Raw genomic sequence first — 20,625 nt, 5'->3', positions numbered from 1 at the left:
TATGCAGTCCGATATTTGACCAAATAGTTGCATGGAAAGCACGGTACGGGACAAGACCATAAAGCAGACGACGCGGCAGAGTCAGAGGATAACGTCGACGAGCAACCACAAGTCCGTTTCAATGAGGCACGTGATGGATAAATTGCAATCCAAGTCCGCGCGAGCCTGCTCCTCGTTTGCAATATCGTTCTGTACGCTCGACTATGACCATAACACATTCTCCAGAAGATCTCACCTGCTATCTTTCAACTTCTAGCTGACGAATTCGTGACACCGGGGTGAGACGATGGGAGGACCGATCTATATCATCGACCGTGATGCATCGACACTCAACGTCTTCGTTCAAATATCATGCCGGGCTGCATACCCAGGTTGATCCCTCCTCTCATTTCCTGGAAATCCATCTATGGTCGCGCAGCCTTCTTCTCTCCTCCGACGGCTTGTGTATGTGCTCGTAGCGCGTCTCCTCGCTGGCCCAACTCCTCCTTCGGTGTTACTCAGAGTTAGAACTTCTCGCTGACGTTAGGCAATTGGATCCCTTGTGTTTCGCCCATACGATTCTGATCCTACGGCACGACTCCAGCTCTGATTCATTCGACCTCTGCGCACTGCTATTAGCAGTTCGTTCAGGAGGTAAACTATCCTCGTGCGACTTGTTTGTTCCCCGATGGGTACGAAATGCCGCTTCTAACTCGGTGTTCATGACGATACCGTACGCTTCGCAAAAATTATCTGCTCTCTCCGTTAACTTACTCCGTGTTTCCAGATCTTTACTTCGGGACTTGCAGTCATCAGATCTCGCATCCTGTGTCCTCAGCCTGTTGCGCTGGATAGACAGGAACTCGCATAGTTAATCAGGCTAAAACATCAAACTTGAACGCCTCGTCGTAATATGACACGTCTCAGATCCACCATCTCCGTCTGCTTGTCGAAAGTAGCCCGATCTTGACATACGGCAGAATCCGAAGACCGCTTGTTACATATGGTTCCGGACAGCAGTGGTCACGTCGAGGCCCCTCACGGATAATGTTTGGAGACCGAATCCCGGAGCAGCGATACTGCTGATCACCGATGCAGGAAACAAGGTTAAAACAACACAAGGCGAGTTCTTTGTGCGTCGCCTGCAATGCAATCCGTCGGAGATCACCGCTGATCGACTTCTTTTCCAGTTGTATTCCAGCACCCAAGGGATGATCAGAAAGCCTGGAATTTGTGCGAGACGTGTCAAGCCAGCGCCCGAAGGCCGATTCCTGAAAGCGACATATGAAGTCTGACTTTCAGTTGTGCCTACGCAACCCTGTTTCCGCGTGGCTTACGACATACGACGATCCTGTCGGCGTTATTCGCTCTCGGCCTCTCCCGTCGCACTTTTACCGCAAACACCGAATGCGCATGTGTACGTCATCAATACCGCTTCCCAAAGTCAGCCACTGAATTCTTCGTTCGGCGTTCAGAGTGGATTGGCGATCACGTTTCTGCTCCTGGATCGCAGTACTACCGCTAATTGCCCAACGACACGAATGCTGCGATCCGCTATCCGGTGCATCGTAGCAGGCCCGATGCTCGACCGTTCGCCATGGGACGAATATTACCCAAAGGCTCCAAAGAAGTTTCCCAGCATGACGCACACCGTACGGTGATTACGACGCCAATCTCCTCGAAATGAACAGCAACGCGTCGCGCGCGAGCGTCCACGTTACCAACGGCCGAAAGCACGAGAAACAGACAGAACACCTTTTCCCGGTATGGTCATATTGGAGATCTTCCCTGTTCCTTTTCTCTCTTCCCAGCGCGCTGATAGCATTGGGCTGCCGCGTGTTAGGCACGCACCATCCGCCCCGATTAAGCTTGTCTCCATGCAAAAACAACTCAACAGAAACGACGAACGGCTTCCAGCGCAGCTCAATCGTCGCTCGACACGGATGGCACGATGGCACCGGCGCACTTATGTATGCTCTTCCCTCCTCCCGCGGGAAGTCGCCAGCGTGCCGCGCCACCAGCAGGCGGCAAGATGCAACACCGGGGGTTCTACAGTATACCATGTAGCCGTCCCCCCCGTATCCGTCGATCTTCGCGGCGCCACTGCCGGGGAAGCCCATGCCGTTAACGCGCGTTGTTGCTCGCATACGGTATTGTATCCTTATACCCCGTCAGTTCGTATTGCGTTACACCATTGACGAGCGGGCTCGGGCGGGTCTCACAGAGAGCGCCCGGATTGACAGGTCGAACTCATGTGCCCCGGTGCCCCACACGGGGACCCGACGGAGGCTATATGATCGCATATGGCGCCTCGACGGTCCTGCGCGGATGCCGTGGGGGGGGGGGGGGGTAACGGCGGCGTCATGACTGCCACAAGACAACCATGGCCCACCAGAACGGGGGGCGTGAATCCCCACCAAGGCGCCCAAACGGCGTTAACGGAGAACAGAACTCCACTCCTGCTCTCGTACAATTGAAAAGTGTTACTGCACCCGGTTGTAGGGCAACTGCACGTCGTAGGATCGGGCGATAAAGGCACCCCGTTCGCGCTCGTCGGGCTGGCGCTGTGCTCGATGAATTGGCAAGAGCAGAGATCGGCGTGGGATCAGGCAGCATTCATGCATCGAGGGGGCAAGTCAAACGCCTCGTTATGTTACGATACCGGGCCACCCGCGCCTTCCCGTGCGCTGGTTCGTTCTTCGTTCTTCGTTCTTCCTCACTTCAGGACCGTTGACGACATAACGCACTTTACATAAACTCGTTACGGACCCAAAGAAACAAAAACAGAGTGAGCTAGACCCGCGGTCTGTCAGAGCCAGGGTCGCCGGTCCCTTTTCGCGAAACGCCAATGACGAAACTTCCCTTTCGGCGGATTTTCGTGGATAGGGCAAGGGGGAGAGGACGACCCCAGCTCCCCCGCCCCCCCGCTCACGTCTCCTAACGCAGCGGTCGTGCGTGTGTACTACCGTACACATCTCCGCCCTCCGCGGGAAGGGGAGAGCGAGCGAGCGAAAACCGCCCGCCCCGCCCCCCCTTCCTGGCTAAATGAAAAGAAACTCTCCCCCGCGTGCGGCTATACCGGGATTCCCCCCATCCTCGTTCTAGATTCCTCTGAAACCCCTCCCCCCCCAACTGCGACCCCGTGACACGCCATCGTATAGCGCGTGCTATGAACGGCCGAACAGAGGCCCGAACGACATGCATACATCTAGGAAAGCATGGCTGAACGGCGATGGCACGGATGCCGAAGGTGTGGGTGTAGAGTACTGTACTCTACTACGATACGATCATAATATGCCTCGCGCGAGCCCCGCACCGTGTCTCGTCGCCACGCGCACAGCCGCAAGACGAATTCGCGCCCTTCCTCGCCGGACCTCGATGGCTGTGGTCCTCGCCCTTCCATTTCGCCTTGCCCGATCTGGGTGCGGGGATCCCAGGGTATATATATATATAACAAGACGCATGATGACGGCCGATAACGTTTACAGAGAAAACGCCGAAACCACCGTAAACGCATCTGGGCCCCCCGGGCGTAATGAGATAGAAACACCGGGAAGCCCGTGGACGAAGTTGCATATGTTAAGTATACGTTGGCATGCGTGAGTATGATGTATGGTATGTAAACTCTACATGCGAGTGAAGGAGAGGGGAAAGGGCTATCATTACATTCGGTATCCGGATTGACGTGTCGTGTCTACTCTATGCGGCGCGCCCTGCGTCGTATTGTATTGTATACTACAAAGAAAGGATCCGGCCGAGAGAGAGACCAACGCGGGGCGAGGCGGAAAAGCCGGAAGCCCGCGCGTGACAGCAACTTTACTGGCGCGCGCGCGCGCCATCAACGGCGCTGGCGGTCATGGCCAGCAAAGTAAGATCAAAAGTCGATCGAAGAATACTAGAAACAGAGCGAGGGTTTCTTTACGCCAGAATCCCGATGAGAGGGGGAATCGGGGCGCGCGGAGAAGCCCCCCGCGGCGATCTCGCCGATCCGACAGCACGGCGCGCGACCCTGAATCGGCCATCCCCAAAAGGAGCAAGGCTCGTGCTGAGCTGGCCGCAAAAGGGTCCGAAAGGGAAGGAAGAGGGGATCCGCGCCAGCGGGAAAGAGAAGGCGAAAGGGGGCGGTCATATGCTCCCCATGTCATCGCTCGTCTGCGTCCGAGCCCGCCGGAGAGAACGAGTGCGAGCGCGATCGGGAGCGCTCGTACGAGTACCGTTGATGGAGCGGCATGTGGCCGCCGTGGTGATTCGACGACGACTCGTACGAGTTGGAGCTGTCTTGCGACCAGCCCGATTCGGACGCGGGCGAGATGTGGCGAGGCGCCGGCGGCTGTCCGACGAAGGACGCCGCCGCGGCGGCGGCGACGCTGGCGCGATAGGAAATGATGCGTCGAGGAGCGTTGTAAGCCATATCCTCGTCCTCGTCTTCGTCGACGTCCATCGAGTCGGACACGGCGAGGGGAGGATAGGCCTTTTGAAGCTGACGCGGCGACTGCGAAGGCCGCGCGGCGTCGGCCGAAGGCGAGGAGGCCTGTCCGTCGTAGGGGAAGTGGTTCGGCCCTGGCTTCGCGATCGAGGGCTGGCCATGGTTACGGAAATGTCTGAGTGAGAAAGAACGCTGTCACGATGCGGCGCACGAGTAAATAACAAAAAATTTGGTCTTACCTGCGCATGTTGGAGTTGACGTTGAAGAACCGTCCGCATCCGGGGAACGGGCACTTGAACGCTGTGAGGCAGAAAAAAATCGCAATGAAACACATCAGAACATGCGAGACAAAGAGACGAAGCGAGGAGAGGGGAACGCTCACGTTTGTTACCGTCGTGGACGTTAAAATGGATGCGCAACGACGAAGGGCGGTTGAACCGCTTCTTGCATTCGGGGCACTGGTGCTTCCTGTCTCCGTGCTTCGAGTCGGCCTCGGCCTCGGCCGCCTCTTCATCGCGAGCGGCGGAGTCGGCCTCGCTGGTCGACGACGCCGACCCGAGCTGAAAACTCTGCTGGCCGGGAGAGCCCTCCTCCTTCGCGGCGACGACGGGCGAAGCGGCCGACTTGGTCGAGCCCGCGCGCGGGCGGGCCGAGGGCGCGGGGAGGACCTTGGCGAGCTCCCTGCGCTCGCGACGGCGCTGCGACGCGGGGTGCTCGGCCGAGCGGGCGGTGGCGGCGGGGACGAGCAGGGGCGGGCTGCCGGTGCCAGCGAGAACAGCCGCTCCCGGCACCGCCTGCGAAGTCGACGCCGCGGCCGGGTGGACGTGCGCGTGCGCGGACGAGTCGAAGGTGAAGAAGGCCGAGGCCGAGGTGGGCGGCGGCGAGGGCATCGCGGACGTCCGAGACCGCGGGGGCGCCGGGTGCGGGTGCGGGTGCGGGTGCATGGCGACGCGGAAGGCGGGCGAGTTGGCGGCCTTGTGTGCGGCGGCGGCGGCGGCGGGGGAGGAGGCGGCGGTGGTGGTGCCGGAGACCGCGGGGAAGGCGGTGGGGGCGCCGGGGTGGTGGAAGCCGTACGTGGCCGCGGCCGGGGGAGGCGAGTAGGGGCGGGGGCGGGCGTAGGTGCCCGCGCTGTACTCGGGGCCGTGGGGCTGGCGGTACTGGGCGGCGGTGCGGGGCGAGGCCGGCGAGGACGGGAAGGACGGCGACGTCGGGGTCGGGTAGGTCGCGTGACGGTAGGGCGGCGGGGTCGGGGGCTGCGCGGTGCGCGCGAGGTGTTCTGCGGGCGGCGATGAGGGCGATGGTTCGGCGCGAGGGTGCGGGGGGGAACGTACCGGGGAACATCTCGTGGATGCTGGGGAGGGTGACGCGCATGGCTACGGGCGGTCGACGGGCAGGAGATAGCGGCGGATAGATCTGTCGATGACGATGAAGGGAACAGCGAGGGGAAGGGATGCGTCAGGGCCCCGATCCCGGAGCGGACCCAGGGACGCTTTATAGCGAGAGATCGGGGACGCGGAGGAAGAGATGGGACAGTCATCTGTTTCTGTTTGTGCCGGGTGGCGGCGGCAGCGGGGCGCGGCGTTGGGCGATCTAGAGTGGCGGCGCGGACGGGGAAGGGTGGGTGCGTGCCCCAACCACAGGATCAGCGCCCGAGGGCGTACCATGATTCATCATCGCCGCAGTGATGGCCACCCCTTCCGGCCTTCTTTCCCAGCTCGTCGTTCGGCTTCTTCCAGTTCCTGCTGTCTCTATCCGCGTCGCCAACCTCCGTGACGAGCGCGGATCCTGCCTGCCCTTCGCGTCACAGCATTCTTCTCTACTCTATACCGTCCCCTTCGCTCCGGCGTGGGTCGCACCGCCCGGGGGTGGTTATGGCTCCGTATAACTCGTATATGCCAAACTGGGCAACTGCTGCCGCGTCCCCTGCACATTTTCCCTCCTTTCAGATCGTAGAGAGAGTAAGACGGGCGGACGTGTGGCACAGCGTTGATCGGCGCCGGTTGCGCTTGAGAGCGAGCAGGGGGATTGGCGATGGCGTGGGCGTCCCCTCCTCAAATGGAAGCGCGTTTCGCGTTCGCCCTGGCCGTCACGCGCCCCGTCCGCTAGGCAGATATGAATTCGAGACCCAACACGCAGCGACGTATGTACGTATGTCATGTTGCCATCGCCGTCCCCGCCCCGTTCTTGCCGCGTTCGAGGCCCCCCATCTCCGCGCCATCACGCTTGCAGGGACGGCGGCGGGAGAATGGCCGCCCGGTTTAGGCGAAAAGCGTTCTCTGTGCTCTCTTCCTCCGCGCTATGCCGTCATGCGCGACCCAGGGAACGAGCTTCCGTATTACAACCTCGGGCGCACCTCGTGAGCGAGCGATATCCGACCGCTGCGGGCATCGTGTGCGCTATCCTAGGCTATATGTACATGCCCCGAAACCCTCCAGCGCATACGTGGTGTCCATATCTCTGTCGGACTCAGTTCTGGTTGGTGACGTGTGTGTGTGCCTTGCAGATCTTCCGGGGCAAACGATAATGTAAACCGACCACCATCCCAAATTGCCATATCCTCTCGGTCGCATCCGGATCTCAGCCGATTTGCTTGTTCCGGAGGATTTGCGCGTGACGCACTGATGCCCCTCGATTACCAGTCCGATCACCCGCCCAATTCGGGCTGAACTGCTGTGCAACCGTCCCTGGATATGGAAGCGCCCTGCCAAACGAAGTAAGCCCCCAGCCGGGCGAAAAAAAAAAACGGTCTTCCCATGGCACGGCACTCGAAAGTCTATCGACCACCGGGGGACGCGAGACCCACATCGGCCGCTCACGACATGTCAAACGGAGAAGGGGCACGAGTCGCGCTTCCAGCCAGCGGGGACAGGTCAAACTGACATGTAAGACAAAGTCGGATGTTCCCTGGATACGGTGAAATCGCAGGCCTTCTTTCCTAACAGAACGGCGACTGAGTACGTATGCCAAAGCCAGCGGCGTCGGCAACGCCGCGTGGTGATTTGCGGGGATTGCCCGTGTCCGTCCCCCCTCTCCTCTCTCTCCAATCCGATCCAGAAGATGCAAATCAGATTGCGTTGCCTTTCGTCATATCTAAAACACGGGGTCGCGTTCGGGCAGCCATCTCAAAGCCATCTCTAACCTCCTCGGTGTTACCCCGTGTTAAACGCAAGCCCAATCCCCGCACTCTCAAATCCAACGCGAGTTGGCATCGCGACCACGAACACCCTCTTCAATATTGCGTGCAGATCAGTCACGTCCAGAGACCGAAATGTATAAAAGTAAGACAGGGTGAGAACCTCCGCGGACGCAAAAAAAAAGCCTCCGGGATTGTCGAGGCGAGAACCCAAACGCTTTTCGGCATTCCTCTCTCCTCACATCGGCAACGTACGGGCCCCGATCCGAATCGTTTACCGCGCCACATGCCGGGCGCGGATCCCTCTTTTCAATTTCCCCATCAGAACGGAAACGGCAACGGGCCCCTCTCTGTCGTGGGCACAGAAAAGAGCTCTGCGTGATCCCTTTCCCGATTTGGCGAGGATGCTCACGAACCAAAAAATAATAATAAAAAAAGCACGCGGATGCTATGCCAACGGCTCCCCCCTTTTTCGTGCCTTGGACGCCGCGCCGCGCGTCCGTGGCGGTGAGAAAGAAAATGACGATTTTGGTTTTCTCTCGTCCCTGGGCCTCATCGGTATGGCGCACGATCTTGGGCTTGCACGCGCGCGCCCGTTTGATGCTCTTCTCCCGGGCAATCGCCCGGGCCGTCTGGTGCTTATCGACGCCATCGAGCGACAAGAATACTTACGATCTGTCGCGCGTCCCGCTCGTGGGGGGACATTCGTCGCATTCAGTTACACCATACGGGTGTGTCTCAGATATGACGACGGATCGTCCGCGGCACGTTTATCGACTAATCGCCCATGCGTCTCTTCATCGGACGCGTGCTGTGGATATGACGTCGGGGTGAATCCTAACGTTATCCTCCTTCCAGCACCTTCCTCGTCACGGGCGCGGACTAGACCCAAAGAACCGTCAGGGTACGATCGCCTCGTGTTGCTCGCGCTCAGGGCTCGGAACCGGACACCCGCTTGCGATGGAACGAGATCCCAACATCCCGTTTACCCAGGCGAAGTATCCAACATCCAATCCGACGTAGCAAGCTGTTCACCGCGGACGAGATCGTACGGCCAACAATCCCGAACCAGCGCCCGTCCTGCGCGCGGCATCACACGCATCAGCTTCGAACCGACTGGGACGCACCGGCCCTCTCCCACCCGTCCAGAGGCGGGCTGAGCACACGCAGATTTTGAGCTTTATCCACGCACCCAACGCGAAACCTCGGGCAAGAGAACTGATGCGGGGCTCTGCCACAGGCCTTCGTTCAGATGTACGCCTCACGCTCCTTGATGGCTACCAGCCGCTTGGGGCATGAGAGACATTCCCCCTTCCCTCCATAGATGTCGACGGGATGGTTCTGCTCGGCGTGATCTCTCTGATAGAGTTGGAAACCCGGTTCTGCACCCGTGACCGTTGCTCTTCTTTTCGACTCTTTGGATCACGGCTCTCCGGGTGGGCCTGCTGGCGCGATGCGCCGCTCTGGAATCCCATCTTGTTTCACCAGCACCACTGGTCCACTGCCGCCGGACGTAACTCAGTCCGATTGCCCTCCGATCGCTCGCTCGCCCTTCCACATCGGTTCTGTTTGATACGCTAACGTCTTCCCTCCATCGCCGGCGGTACGGTCCCTGTGGAGTGCACCGCATCTCGCGGTGCTCCAATGCATCAAGCCCAGTCTCACCGCTATCAAAACCTCGCCGATGCGGTCACTCCGTGCGTGCATCTCTGATCCCGCGCGATCCTGGCAAGTTAGTTCCCTTACCTATCCCATCTGTGCATCAACTGACGGCGCTCACGCTCGGTCTCTCCTCCCGCGTTCGAAACATTCCTTCGTGCATCGCTAGACCCACCGCGTCCCGGCGCGGTACAGTCCCCCCAACGTTCTTTGTATGCAAACAGTGGATCGAGCTCACACAGGTGCGTACCGCCTCACCAAGATCCGATCCCTTTCTGATACGAATTTCCACACGAAGAATAGCGAATCCACAATGCGCCCGCGTTCACGGACGGATCTCCCGGCTGCGATATTGCGTACCGCCACGACCCCACGCCACGAAGGGCCCGAAGCCCATTCTCGCCCAAGAGTTCAGACCTTCGCCGAAGAACGCGCGGTGGCCGTGTGGGTTGTCATCGCTGATGGTGAGAGAGCGCCGTTCGCTGTTGTAAGTCTATTCGCGTCGAGTTTCTCACCGTATTTCTTCAATCGATATCAGCGTAGACGTTGCACCTTGCAATCAAGTTGGGAAGATCGGAATCTGTATCGATCTTCGCCATGTCGATAACCATGGTAACGCCGTAGCAGGGGTATACGAGGACCCCCGTTAATACGGTTTAATGTTAGAATATTCCGACGACATTTTGGGCCCTGAAAAGGGCCGTACGTCGGAATAATTGCCGACAAAAGCACGTCTGAGGGCGCCGCAGGCCGGTATAATTTTGACGACATCCGTTCGGAGCGACAAACCAAGGTCGGAATATTTGTCGACAAAAGGATCGAACCATCGAGGGCCCGGAGAGGAACAGCCCAGATATAGCCATTAATTCCCACGATGCCGGAATAGAGCGCGGACGAAATGGGCGCCGCAGGCCCGATGTCGGAATATTTGCCGACAAAAACGTGCCGATGGAAGCAGAAAATTGCCGACAATACGACTCATTTTGGGTCAGCGAATATTCCGACCTTTAACTGTATTAACGGGGGTCCTGGTATACGTGGTAAGCCTAGATGCCTTCAAGAGGAAATTTATGGTTGATTCGAGCCGAACCTCGGCAGAATCAGATGCGCGATAGACAATACCGTCTACTGTGTATTTTTATTCTAGGGCGCTACGGACGGTATGTACACGCTATCTATCCGTATTCGGACCAACATAGCTGATCGCAGTACGACTTTGCACCAGCGGCCCTGCAACGCAATATACTAGCAAGAGGAGGGTCGCACATGCAAGGCCAGATCCGCCGGAGCCAACACGATCGTCGGGGATACAGTATCTGCTCCCGAGCACTACGGACCGTATGTACTCGCGATTTACCCATTCTCGGACAAACATAAGCTGATCGCAGTCCTGCGGTAGGAACCTTCACCAGCGACCCTGAAAGAAACGAAACGGGATCAACGTTATCTCACCTTTTTCCCCTTACGCGCGGACGCTTTCGCGTTGCGGCGTTTAGTATGTATCGCTCCACCACACTCAGGTTCGCCATCGTCTCTCTGGATCACGGTCTCCCGCTCAATCAATGATAGACAAGGGCGCGCCGGGCTTGCATCTTTGCTCAGAGCACCGTATGAGGCCGCGATTGCTTAGCAGAGTACGCAGCGACCTTGCGCAAATCGCGGATGGCAATTAGCGACGACCGCAGCGGAGCACGGCGGCCCGCTTGATCAGACTCTCTGAACTTTCTGCGCCATGTCCCTGAGGCGATGCGAGGTGCATCGCGTTGGGTCAGCGGCGGATCACGGTGCGTGTCCGCATCCGAACATGGTTATGAACGGTAGCGACTGTCCGCTTACTATGGGGCGCACAGATAAACACATGGGTTTATGGATACACGCCGCAGGCCGGAGGCCGAGAGGCCTCGTGTACCTCTTTGCTCCCAAAGATCCCATGCTGCTGCGGCTTGAATAGTGATCCCACGGACCGGTTGTTTGAAGGCCTTGAATACCCCGAGTGGATCATGTCAGCATCGCGAATAGATCAAGGCGGGCTTATGCACGATTCACGTTAGGACGTCAACGAGGACAGATGTGTATGTATATCAATGTACGCGTATGTACACCACTGCTTGAACAACGCTATGAATATACGTTGCGCACAGCCGATACCGCTCGTACGCACATCTCTCGACGCCTGTCGAGGTCTGGCGATCGTACTACTAAGCCAGCTTCGAATGAGGTCACCGTGCTGGAGGTCAATCGCGCCCAGGCGGGTACCTCTCGTGAGTACTTGGGTCGATCACTCAAGGCTCTCCCTCTGAAAGGGTGCCGATCCCGCGCGAGCCTCGTGTTGTCGTAGATATTCTTGGAATACAAGTATGCGGTCACTCGGGTTTCGCTCATTCGACACATGGGTTCCTGCGCTTATCAATGGGAGATTCCTCGCCACACGCAGGCCGCCGATGATACTGCGATGGAGTAATCCATACGAAGCCCTCAAGGTCGTCATGTTATCAACGCCACTCCAGTACAACAGGTGTAGATATTGCAGCGAGTAGCCGCACACAGGCAGTATTTTTCTTGGGGTTTTCTTTCGAACCACGCAATCAGGCGACTCCGACTGACTCCGAGCCTGAGGACGGCTGGTCATCGAGCTCGTCGTCCGACCCGATCATGGAGACTTCCGGCTCGGACGAAGACCGGGAAGGCGACGCGGGCGAAGGTGTAGGAGACATCGCGCGAAAATCGGACTCTATACACGGACGCATCGAGGACGGGGTGAAGTGGACGTAGACGGGCTCTTCGACGGTGCTCTGTCTCTCTTCGTCCAGTGTGGTCGTGTCGAGAGGAGCGGGATGCCCATCGGTGTCGGTGATGTGGTTGCGATAGTGCCGGCGCATGTTGCTGTTCACGCTGAACTGTCGTCCGCAGGTCGGGTGCGGGCATTCGAAGGCTGTATGTAATCGTCGATGTCAGCGTGTGGGGCAACCGATCATATATATGCGTTGCCCGGGTAAGCGAACACGCCGATATGATATCTGTATGTATGGGGGAAGTAGCAGAGAAAGTTAGGAGCGAGACTCACGTTTATCACCGGTATGCGTGTTGATGTGGATCTGGAGGCTCGAGGGTCTACTGAACCGTTTGTTGCAAAGGTGGCAGACGTGCTTCCGTTGAGCGTTATCTCCGGCATCAAAGCTCCCGTATTGCATCCTCTGCTGGTGCAGCGCAATCGCGTCGTCCAGCGCGTTCGGTATAGAGATCACTCTTGCAGCGGGGGAAAAGTCGTAGCGAGCGCGCTCTCCGTCTTCCTGTCGTAGTCCGTATCGCTGAGAGCCGTACTCGGGACTGCGTATGACGTGTTGCTCGATCTTCACGGGCTTGCCCTCGGTTCGGTATGCACCAGGGTAAGGAGACGCTTGCGCGCGACCAGTTGCTGGTGGGGGATGCTCGGGTCCATTGGTCCGCGTGCGCTTTCGGTCCCTCATGCGCGCCTCGTCTTCCTCGCGCATTTCGGGTGACGAGGTAGAGAAGAAGCGGGCGCAGGGCACGCCGCGCACGACGACGAACGGAGGCTGCGCCTGCGGGCCTGGAACGGGGCGCGTATGGTATATTCCCGTACGCACAGGGCGCGGAGGATGAGGTGGCGTATACGGCGCGAACTGTGCTGACGGGGCAGGAGACCGAGGGTGAGGCGAGATGCAGCGTGGAGGGAGGGGAGCGCGACGCGTTGCCGGCTCCCTGGATGCGTAGGCTGGAGGTGATGGCCTGCAATCGGTGCGGGCGGGGGGAGCTGGCGCAGGTTCCGAGCCGTGACGGACCGCTCGAGTAGACGGAGGGTTTACAGATACCAACGAGGCCGGACGAAACGGAGGTGGTCGAGCGTATGAGGGGACGTGAAGAGGTCCCGGTAGCGCTTCAGCTGTCGAGTGGCGTCGAGCTTTGTGGAGGTGGTCAGGCTCAGGAGAAACGTAGCCTACACGCTGGTATTAGTACCAGTCTTATGCAATGATAGATACAAGACCAAAACATACCCGGAAGCATCTCATGGATGCTGGGCAACGAGAAATGTTTCGTGCTCATCTCGAGGTCGACGTCGATGTCCTTCACAAGAGCAAGTTCGTCCATTCAGAGGACGCGGCCATGCTTTATAACCGAATTGGCGTTCCAGTCCATCGCGCTAGACAGGAAATCATCCTACCCTCAGACAAAGCGGGGAGACAGACGCATTCGGTGATCATCGTGACCGGCGGGGGCGTGCTGCGCCTTTGCGGATCCCGAACGTTGACGCGTGTCGCCAAGGAGCTGGAACGATGCCTCGCGGAGAGAAATGATAAAAATGGATCGGCGCTGAGATTGTTCTGTGCTGAGGCTTTCAGCAATCGCGGATTGCCACCTCAGAGTCGTCTGATGGCATCATGCGCAGATGAGAGATCGCTTATTCCATTGTTCTGCGAGAGTGTGATATGAAGTTTGGCCAGCGTAGCCGAGGCACTCAAATACACCAGGTCGGGCAGGCGCAGTAAGCAAGCACGAAAGAAGCGCGGGTTGGGGAGATCTCGAAGGCCCCGATGGCGGGTCACTCCCAAATTTTGCCTTTTTGGGAGATAGAGCTTGCGACGAGGCTGTCAATGTCAACGACAGTCGGGCCGGACGGCGATGAAGAGGCGGCGTGGAGGCTCAGAGGCAAGCGGGGTAATGCAGGGCTGAGGTGGGAAGTGGGAAGGACTCTTGCGAGCGCACGAGCTTTCGCGGAGAGCAGCAAACGGCTGGCTTCGCCGCGGAGAACATGTAAAGTCCTTGCGCCCGCGAAAGGCGGCTTTGTGGCGAACGAAGGTCTTGCAACCAGAATGACAGCACAAATGCAGGAGGTGCTCCGTCCAATCGGGGACAAGCAATATCGTTGCTCACATGACCTTTTCAATGATGCCAATATCGACGACTTCGCTGTTCCTCCTTGCCCAGAATGCCCGAACAGGGGCACCACTTCCATCTCGCGATTGCTCATTCCGAAGGCGGATTATAATATAGCCATAACAACCGCAATGTCGAACAAAGGCTGCCAAGACGCTATTGTAGAAAGCCAACCACGCCAAAACTAATGGGATAATCATGTAGCCTTTGCAAAAAGAGCTCCGCCACACCCCGGCACCGCGCACGTCTCCATTCTGATCGCACGCACTCTACTGTCGTGCACGATATCCTTATTTTTGCCCGCATGTGCACGCGAAACTCGCATTTGCCCGGTAGATTTGAACGAAGCCGATGCCCGTGCACAATCAGATTTCCTTGTCTCTGTATCCTGTTCGATCGCTTGACGGTACAGCTGCGCACGGTGCGCAACAGACGCCGTGTCATTATCAACAGGCGCCTCGCTATATCGCGTTCTCGTGGTCCTACGACTTCCACGGACGGAAAGTTCCATTTTCTCTTCTCTCCCTTCCCCTTTCTTTTCTGATACATCACAAAACTCGTAGAAAATCGAAAACCTCGGACGCGACCTTCGTCTCCGTGGGGCGCGCGATCCTGCCCGCCTCATAGAGCGCGATACGCTGCAGGAGGAGCGCGAAACGGCGACAGTCATTATCTCTGTTTCTCGGCGCACCGAGTCGAGGAAATTGTCGACGGACTCACCTGGTTCGGTGAACGACCCGTGATAACCGCGCCCGGGAGGGGATACTACGGCATGGGAAGGAGCCGGAAAACGGGGGCGGGGGTGGTACGCCGAAACACCCTCGCTCACCGAGCTCCCTCCTACGTCATACGCGGCTCCTCCTCCTCCTCCTTCTCCTCCTCCTAGACGGCGCGCCCGATTCGCGAGGTATGTCCGCCACGTCTCGCCGAGCGCGAGCTCGTCGTTCGACGTGCCGGAGCGCGAGTTCGAGCTCGAGCGCGAGGAGCCGGAGCTGGAAGCCGGCGACGGGTAGTCGAACCCGAGCGGACGTGCGGCCAGCTCGCGACGGCGGCGTCTGACGTATCCGCCGCCGTCGTCTCGCGCGTCGGCCGGTGGGACGAGGAGCGCGCTAGGGTCGTGCAGCTCGGGTGCCCTGGACGGGCACTGCCGGGCGTTGTGGTCCGCGCGGTCGACCTCGCGCATGCGGCGTCCGCATCGCGGGCATTCGGAGATGCCTGCAGGTAAGGCTGCGACTGGGACGCGGGATCGAGGAGGTACCAGTTGGACGTGGCCGTGCGCGGAGCCGCCTGGGTCTGGGGCGCTGGTCGAGGCGGGGTTAAAGGGGCCGGATGAAGTCGCAGGAGAGGTACAGGGTGGGCGGTTCGAGTTTGGGATGGGTGTTGACGCGGGGGCTTGAGGACGATCATGGGTAGCGAGCGTGTAGATGCTAATCCACCCGTTGGGTGTGAGCACCAGCTGTTGCCGGCGATGTCGATGATGACCCTGGCTTTCCATATAACAGTGACTAGCCGGCTCCAGAGGACGGTCAGAAATTGGATGCCGCAGGACGGTCGAAGGTACGGAGGAGATGGGGTCAGGCCCGGTGTTTATAATCCAGTCAGCTATGATGGCCGGACGCGATGTTGGGGTTCCATTCCACCTTGGAAGCTAGCGAAATATCCGTGTGCCATTATCTGCAAGGAGCGCGCGGGCGCCTCAGTGACCTCGAGATAGCTTGCGCGGGGCTGGTGCGACGGCAGCGACTGTGCCGCGAGGCTGCAGAGCAACGGGGCCAATCGTCAGCCGCATCTACGAGCCATGTCAGGATGCGGTGCGCAAATCCGGGACGTCATGCTGAACAAAAATGACTCACGGAGGGATTATCAGGTCCTGGTGCACGATACGAGCAAGGGAAGGCCGGAAATGTTGGACTGCATTCCCTAAAGTAGCCCGGGCGGTCGCAGTGCCACTAGCGTACGCTGATATAGAGACGAAACGAGCGAATCAATGACCCTCGGCGGATCAGCGATGGATCAAGCAGAGTGTATACCATGACATATATCGGTGCAGCAGTGGCCAGGAGGCGCCGAGTGCGGACAGCAATGTCACAGCACCGCGAGGAACAACGACACGGGCTGGATAGCTTGACGCCGTCGGCTGTAGCATCTATGATGAAGAGAAATATTGATGTGAGCCGAAGGCCGCGAGGTGCTTGTCTGAGAAAGAGTCGAAGCTCGTGATGGATATCGACATGCGACAGAGTGAAACGTTGCATGGTGAAGGCGAGCGTCAACCTTGAAAATGTTGGAAAAGGCGCCCGCACATCACGCTCATGCTTGTGACCGATCGTCGTCACCTCGTTCCGTCCACCTTCTCCAAGCGCCGTCGTTTCTGAAGCCATCAGATTGACGGCTCCTCCATCCGCGGGTCTCTCAATGTAATCTCCACGGGACACCTACTTACTCATATGTATCTTATACGCACCGGCTAGTGCTACTCGACAGAATATGTCTTGGACAACATCCGCACGACTGAGTCGTGGTCGGTTTGGTGTTGCCATCGCAGGCTCCACGGGTAGATTAGGTACGTCAACGCCTTGCACCTCGTGGTACAGTCCGAGGGCTCATGGAGGCAGGCAGCGTCATCGCGTCCACATTCCTCTCAGAATACAAGTCGTTCTTTCGCGTGGTATGCCTCACTCGGAATGAAACGTCGCCCAACGCGCGCGCGCTCGCGTCTCAAGGCGCGGAAGTGAAGGGGATTCCTCAGTGGACCGAAGAAGGCCTCAAATCAGCGTTGCAAGACATCGACATCCTCGTCGGTGCGCTGAGCGGAAGCGCATCTGGTGGGGAGAAGGAGGTACTCCTGAGATCGGCACTTGCCGCTGGGGTTCAAGTCTACTTTCCAAGCGAGTACGGAGTGTAAGTGTCCTCACACCTCTTCGCGCCATCGGATCGCTCACAGTGATTGTCGAAGCGACCATCGGGCGAACGATTTCCCGGGATTTGACCACGAAGACTGGCTCGCCAAGGGCGCGCACGCTGAGCACGCTCGCGAACTCGCTGCAGGGAAGATGAAGGTCGTAGTTGTCTTCACGGGGTGGTTTCTCGAGCTCGGGCTTGCGGTGCGTCGAGAACCCGCTCCTAGACCGAGGGAGCACAGACCGACAACGCATCCTAGCCATTAGCCGGATTCGACATTCCAAACCGCCTCCTCACGCCCGTCGGCCCGCCAAGCCAGCGCGTCTCCTTCACGTCTCAGGCCGACGTCGCGCGCGCGCTGGCCGAACTCTCCCTCCTCGCATCCCAGCCTTCCTCAGCGTCCAAAGTCCCAGACCACGTTCGGATCGCGGGGTCGACCGCCAGCTTTGAGGACGTCGCCCGCTGGTGTGGAGGAGAGGTACGGACTCAAAGCCTGGACCTCGCGCGGGAGAAGGCGGAGCTGAGCAAGAGGTATTTGGCCGATCGGAGTCTTCCTCCCGCGGGACATCTGCGGTGCGCGTCATCTCCTACAATTTCGTAACAAAATGCTCATCGTCGATTTACAGGATCCTGATGGGCGAAGGGAAGCTGGACTGGTCGTCCTCGAACGATAACGAGCTGGTGAACCCCGATCAATCCGTATGGAAGTGGAAAACCGTGAAGACGCAGGTGGAGGAGATACTGAAGTCGTGACCAACTCCTCTTAGTGTATCGATATTTTACGGGTTCGCGCCATGTACTGTACAACAAACTCTATAGATCTATTCTTCCAGTCATGTAGTGCAACACCCGCGCGTCTAACACAACCAACAACCTCCTCACAAGCGTGAACGCGCCTCGCGGTCAAGTAGCAAACTGTCCACCCAGCTCGCGAAGCTGTCCTGCACTTCGTCGGGAGGTACCGCATCTTCCCTAGCTTCGTCTCCGGGCCTATACTTGCCGGTTTTCACTACAAAATCGGCTCAGTTCTCCTTACCGCACCACGGTCGACAACGCGAAGTAAATTACCGAGGACCCTCCACAAGCCAAGCTCCAGCGCACCCTCCCCAAGGTCCGCGGCCACGTCGTCGCCGATGACGGCGATCCTCCCCGCGTCGCTTCCTGCACATTGGGGATATCAGAGCCCGTGGACCGTGGTGGTCGATGGGATCGCTCGCGTACCGTCCAGGTTCATGCTGCCGATGACGCTCTCAAAAAACGCCTTCGTCGGCTTACCGACCACCTCCGCTTTGGCGCCGCTCGCGTCCTCGAGCGCTGCGACAAAAGGCCCAGGGCCCAGGGACAACTGCTTATCAGGCGTCCGGACGTATTTGGCCTTATGCGTGGCGAGGAAAGCGATGTTCGGTTTCGAGGTCGAGGTCGAGGCAGAGGCAGAGGCAGAGGCAGAGGCAGAAGAAGGCTGGCCTTCCTCGCCGATTAGGACGCGGAAGGCGGTGGTGAGGTTATCGTAGGTGAACATTGCCGGTGCGAGACCAACAACGACGGCATCGTATGGTGTGTTCGGGTCGGAGGAGGGAAGGTTGGCAGAACATTCTTCGGCTGCTGAAGGCGAGAGGAGGAAGTATGGTCTGCGATGGGGTGTTAACGATCCGTGTTTCCGGGCCGCATCAGAGATAGAACTGCCCGTAGTTCACGCAAGGCATGCACGGAAAGACGATTCGAGCACGAAAGTATACCTCACCTATGAAGTCCTCTCGCCTCGATCATCCTCTTGACCGCACCGAGGCTCGTCCACACCTCCTCCTCTCCTCCTTCTTTGCCTTCTGGCCCGACGACAACCTTGGAGTTTACACCGAAACCCATCGCGCGCAGCTTGCGCACGAGGTCGGCCGTGCTCTCCTTGCTCGTGTTGCTGCAGAACCGGGAGGGGACGCGCGCCTCGCGCAGGCGCTGGAGGGCCGCGACGGCGCCGGGGAGCGCGGAGGTGCCGATGTGCAGCGTTCCCGAGAGGTCGATGAGGACAGTGCGAATCGCTGGACGGGAGACCATCGGCATAACAGAGAGAGAGATAGTGGTCCAAGATTCGGGGGTGCGGTTATCCAATGATTATTGGCTGGTTACTGTGTACATGGCGGAGAGGAGAATGGGTCCATTGCTACGAAGAGCGCGCGCCCCTTTCGATTTCCGTCCTGGCATTATTTCACACTCGGTTTCGTCTGAATCGTAGCTGAGCAACTCGACCCAAGGCTGAAGAAAGAAAGAGCCAATGGAAGGAACACGTGCTGACCGAACAAAGGTGAGATCGTGTCGTTGTCTGCCTTGACCTCGTACAGCGACCACGGAGGACGCATTACACTTCACGAACGCTTTCCTACAGATACTACCGATATTACAGCTATAGATGGACCCTGCGCTCCCCGGAGGCGACGAAGACGGCCAGCCATGCATAGAATTGACCCCTTGCACAGAGTTATGGTACGAGGACGGCAGCATCGTGCTCGCCGCAGAGGGAGTCGGCTTTAAGGTCTACCAGATGCTGGTGGCGCAGAACTCTACCATATTCGCGGATATGCTCGCGATCTCGACGCCTCAGGCTAACATCGATTCACGATATGGTTGCCCGCTCGTGCACATGCCCGACCCAGCCGATCATCTCCGTTCACTGCTTTTAGCCATACATGATGCAAGGTACGCTCACCGAGTACTTGAGCCCAGTTTGATCTCAACCTATTTGCAGAGCCGTCGAGCGCATCGATAACGCACCATGTGCGGAGGTCATCGGGATCGTTTCCCTTGCGACCAAATACGATATCCCACACCTTCGAATTCGCGCTGCCAAACGCCTCGCAATGTGGTACCCTGACTCCCTGAAAGCATGGATCGCCGTACGGCGGGAGTCCGTGTCCTTGTCCCCTACCGACAACCGTGATGTGATGAATGTGGCTCGACAATGCAATCTTACTTCGCTCTTGCCTGTGATTATGTTCGCACTGTGCGACCGACCCATCGCCGAAATCATCGACGCCTCGTTATGTCCGCAGGACCTACTGCTCATCATGCAGGGGCGCTTGGAACTGCTATCCATGCAGAGACTACTTCCTTACCGATGGTTGTATCGTGGTAACGAAACATGTGTTACACCGAGTATATGCAACCGCCTGAAAGAGTCTCATTCCCACACACTCGAGAACAACCCATGGAGACAACGTGTTTGGACATTCTTCAACCCCTTTGTATGGGCCAACGTGGAGAAATCTGGCATGTGCAAACAATGCGTTGCGGACGGGATTCAAACCGGCGAAACCGGACGACAGCACGCATGGAACGAACTGCCCGCAATATTCGGCTTGCCTCCTTGGAATCAGTTGCGCCGGAAGCCATAGCCCATTCGTTGTCATGTATGGCGAGTGTTGCACTTTGTTGATCTCGAGGCAATCACTTACTGGTCTCTGGGGATCAGTTAGGGTTATACGTGAGGTGCGCGGTGAGCCAGGGGTGGGGGAGGGGTGGGAGCCTATCCTTGTGTTCGGACGGAATTGAGGCTCAATTCCGTCGGGTACCTAAATCCGTGCAGATATTTCGTGGGAATCCGAATATCACACTCCCATGACCGTGGGAATGTTCCTAGCCCCGT

The 20,625-nt window shown here is 58.4% G+C and overlaps 4 protein-coding genes across 4 annotated transcripts; 1 reads left to right on the top strand and 3 right to left on the bottom strand.

Moving 5' to 3' along the window:
* Positions 1 to 3,406: 3,406 nt before the first annotated feature.
* Positions 3,407 to 5,776, bottom strand: PUNSTDRAFT_146509 (uncharacterized protein; the record flags this gene model as incomplete). Its single annotated transcript, XM_007388317.1, has 4 exons — positions 3,407 to 4,580; positions 4,645 to 4,705; positions 4,788 to 5,681; positions 5,737 to 5,776. 4 exons carry the CDS (start codon positions 5,774 to 5,776, stop codon positions 4,121 to 4,123), a joined length of 1,455 nt encoding a protein of 484 aa, XP_007388379.1. The 3' UTR covers positions 3,407 to 4,120.
* Positions 5,777 to 11,782: 6,006 nt separating this feature from the next.
* PUNSTDRAFT_138628 (uncharacterized protein) lies at positions 11,783 to 13,304 on the bottom strand (the record flags this gene model as incomplete). The annotated part of the gene is made up of 3 exons (XM_007388316.1): positions 11,783 to 12,129; positions 12,262 to 13,152; positions 13,211 to 13,304. The coding sequence occupies 3 exons, from the start codon at positions 13,302 to 13,304 to the stop codon at positions 11,783 to 11,785; spliced, it is 1,332 nt and encodes a 443-aa protein (XP_007388378.1).
* A 3,129-nt stretch (positions 13,305 to 16,433) lies between these two features.
* On the bottom strand, positions 16,434 to 19,066 carry PUNSTDRAFT_55571 (uncharacterized protein). The gene is made up of 8 exons (XM_007388315.1): positions 18,733 to 19,066; positions 18,213 to 18,619; positions 18,060 to 18,152; positions 17,616 to 18,000; positions 17,251 to 17,562; positions 17,047 to 17,194; positions 16,706 to 16,991; positions 16,434 to 16,653 (listed from the first exon to the last, which is right to left on the bottom strand). The coding sequence occupies exons 1-4, from the start codon at positions 19,044 to 19,046 to the stop codon at positions 17,870 to 17,872; spliced, it is 945 nt and encodes a 314-aa protein (XP_007388377.1). The 5' UTR covers positions 19,047 to 19,066; the 3' UTR covers positions 16,434 to 16,653; positions 16,706 to 16,991; positions 17,047 to 17,194; positions 17,251 to 17,562; positions 17,616 to 17,869.
* A 326-nt stretch (positions 19,067 to 19,392) lies between these two features.
* Positions 19,393 to 20,374, top strand: PUNSTDRAFT_76587 (uncharacterized protein; the record flags this gene model as incomplete). The annotated part of the gene is made up of 2 exons (XM_007388314.1): positions 19,393 to 19,692; positions 19,739 to 20,374. The coding sequence occupies 2 exons, from the start codon at positions 19,393 to 19,395 to the stop codon at positions 20,372 to 20,374; spliced, it is 936 nt and encodes a 311-aa protein (XP_007388376.1).
* Between the last annotated feature and the right edge of the window lie 251 nt (positions 20,375 to 20,625).

The sequence above is a fragment of the Punctularia strigosozonata genome (genome assembly GCF_000264995.1).
Source record: "Punctularia strigosozonata HHB-11173 SS5 unplaced genomic scaffold PUNSTscaffold_18, whole genome shotgun sequence".
In the NCBI taxonomy this organism is placed as follows: domain Eukaryota; kingdom Fungi; phylum Basidiomycota; class Agaricomycetes; order Corticiales; family Punctulariaceae; genus Punctularia; species Punctularia strigosozonata.
Note: the sequence above shows the minus strand (reverse complement) of the source record. Positions and strands in the feature narration are given on the sequence as shown.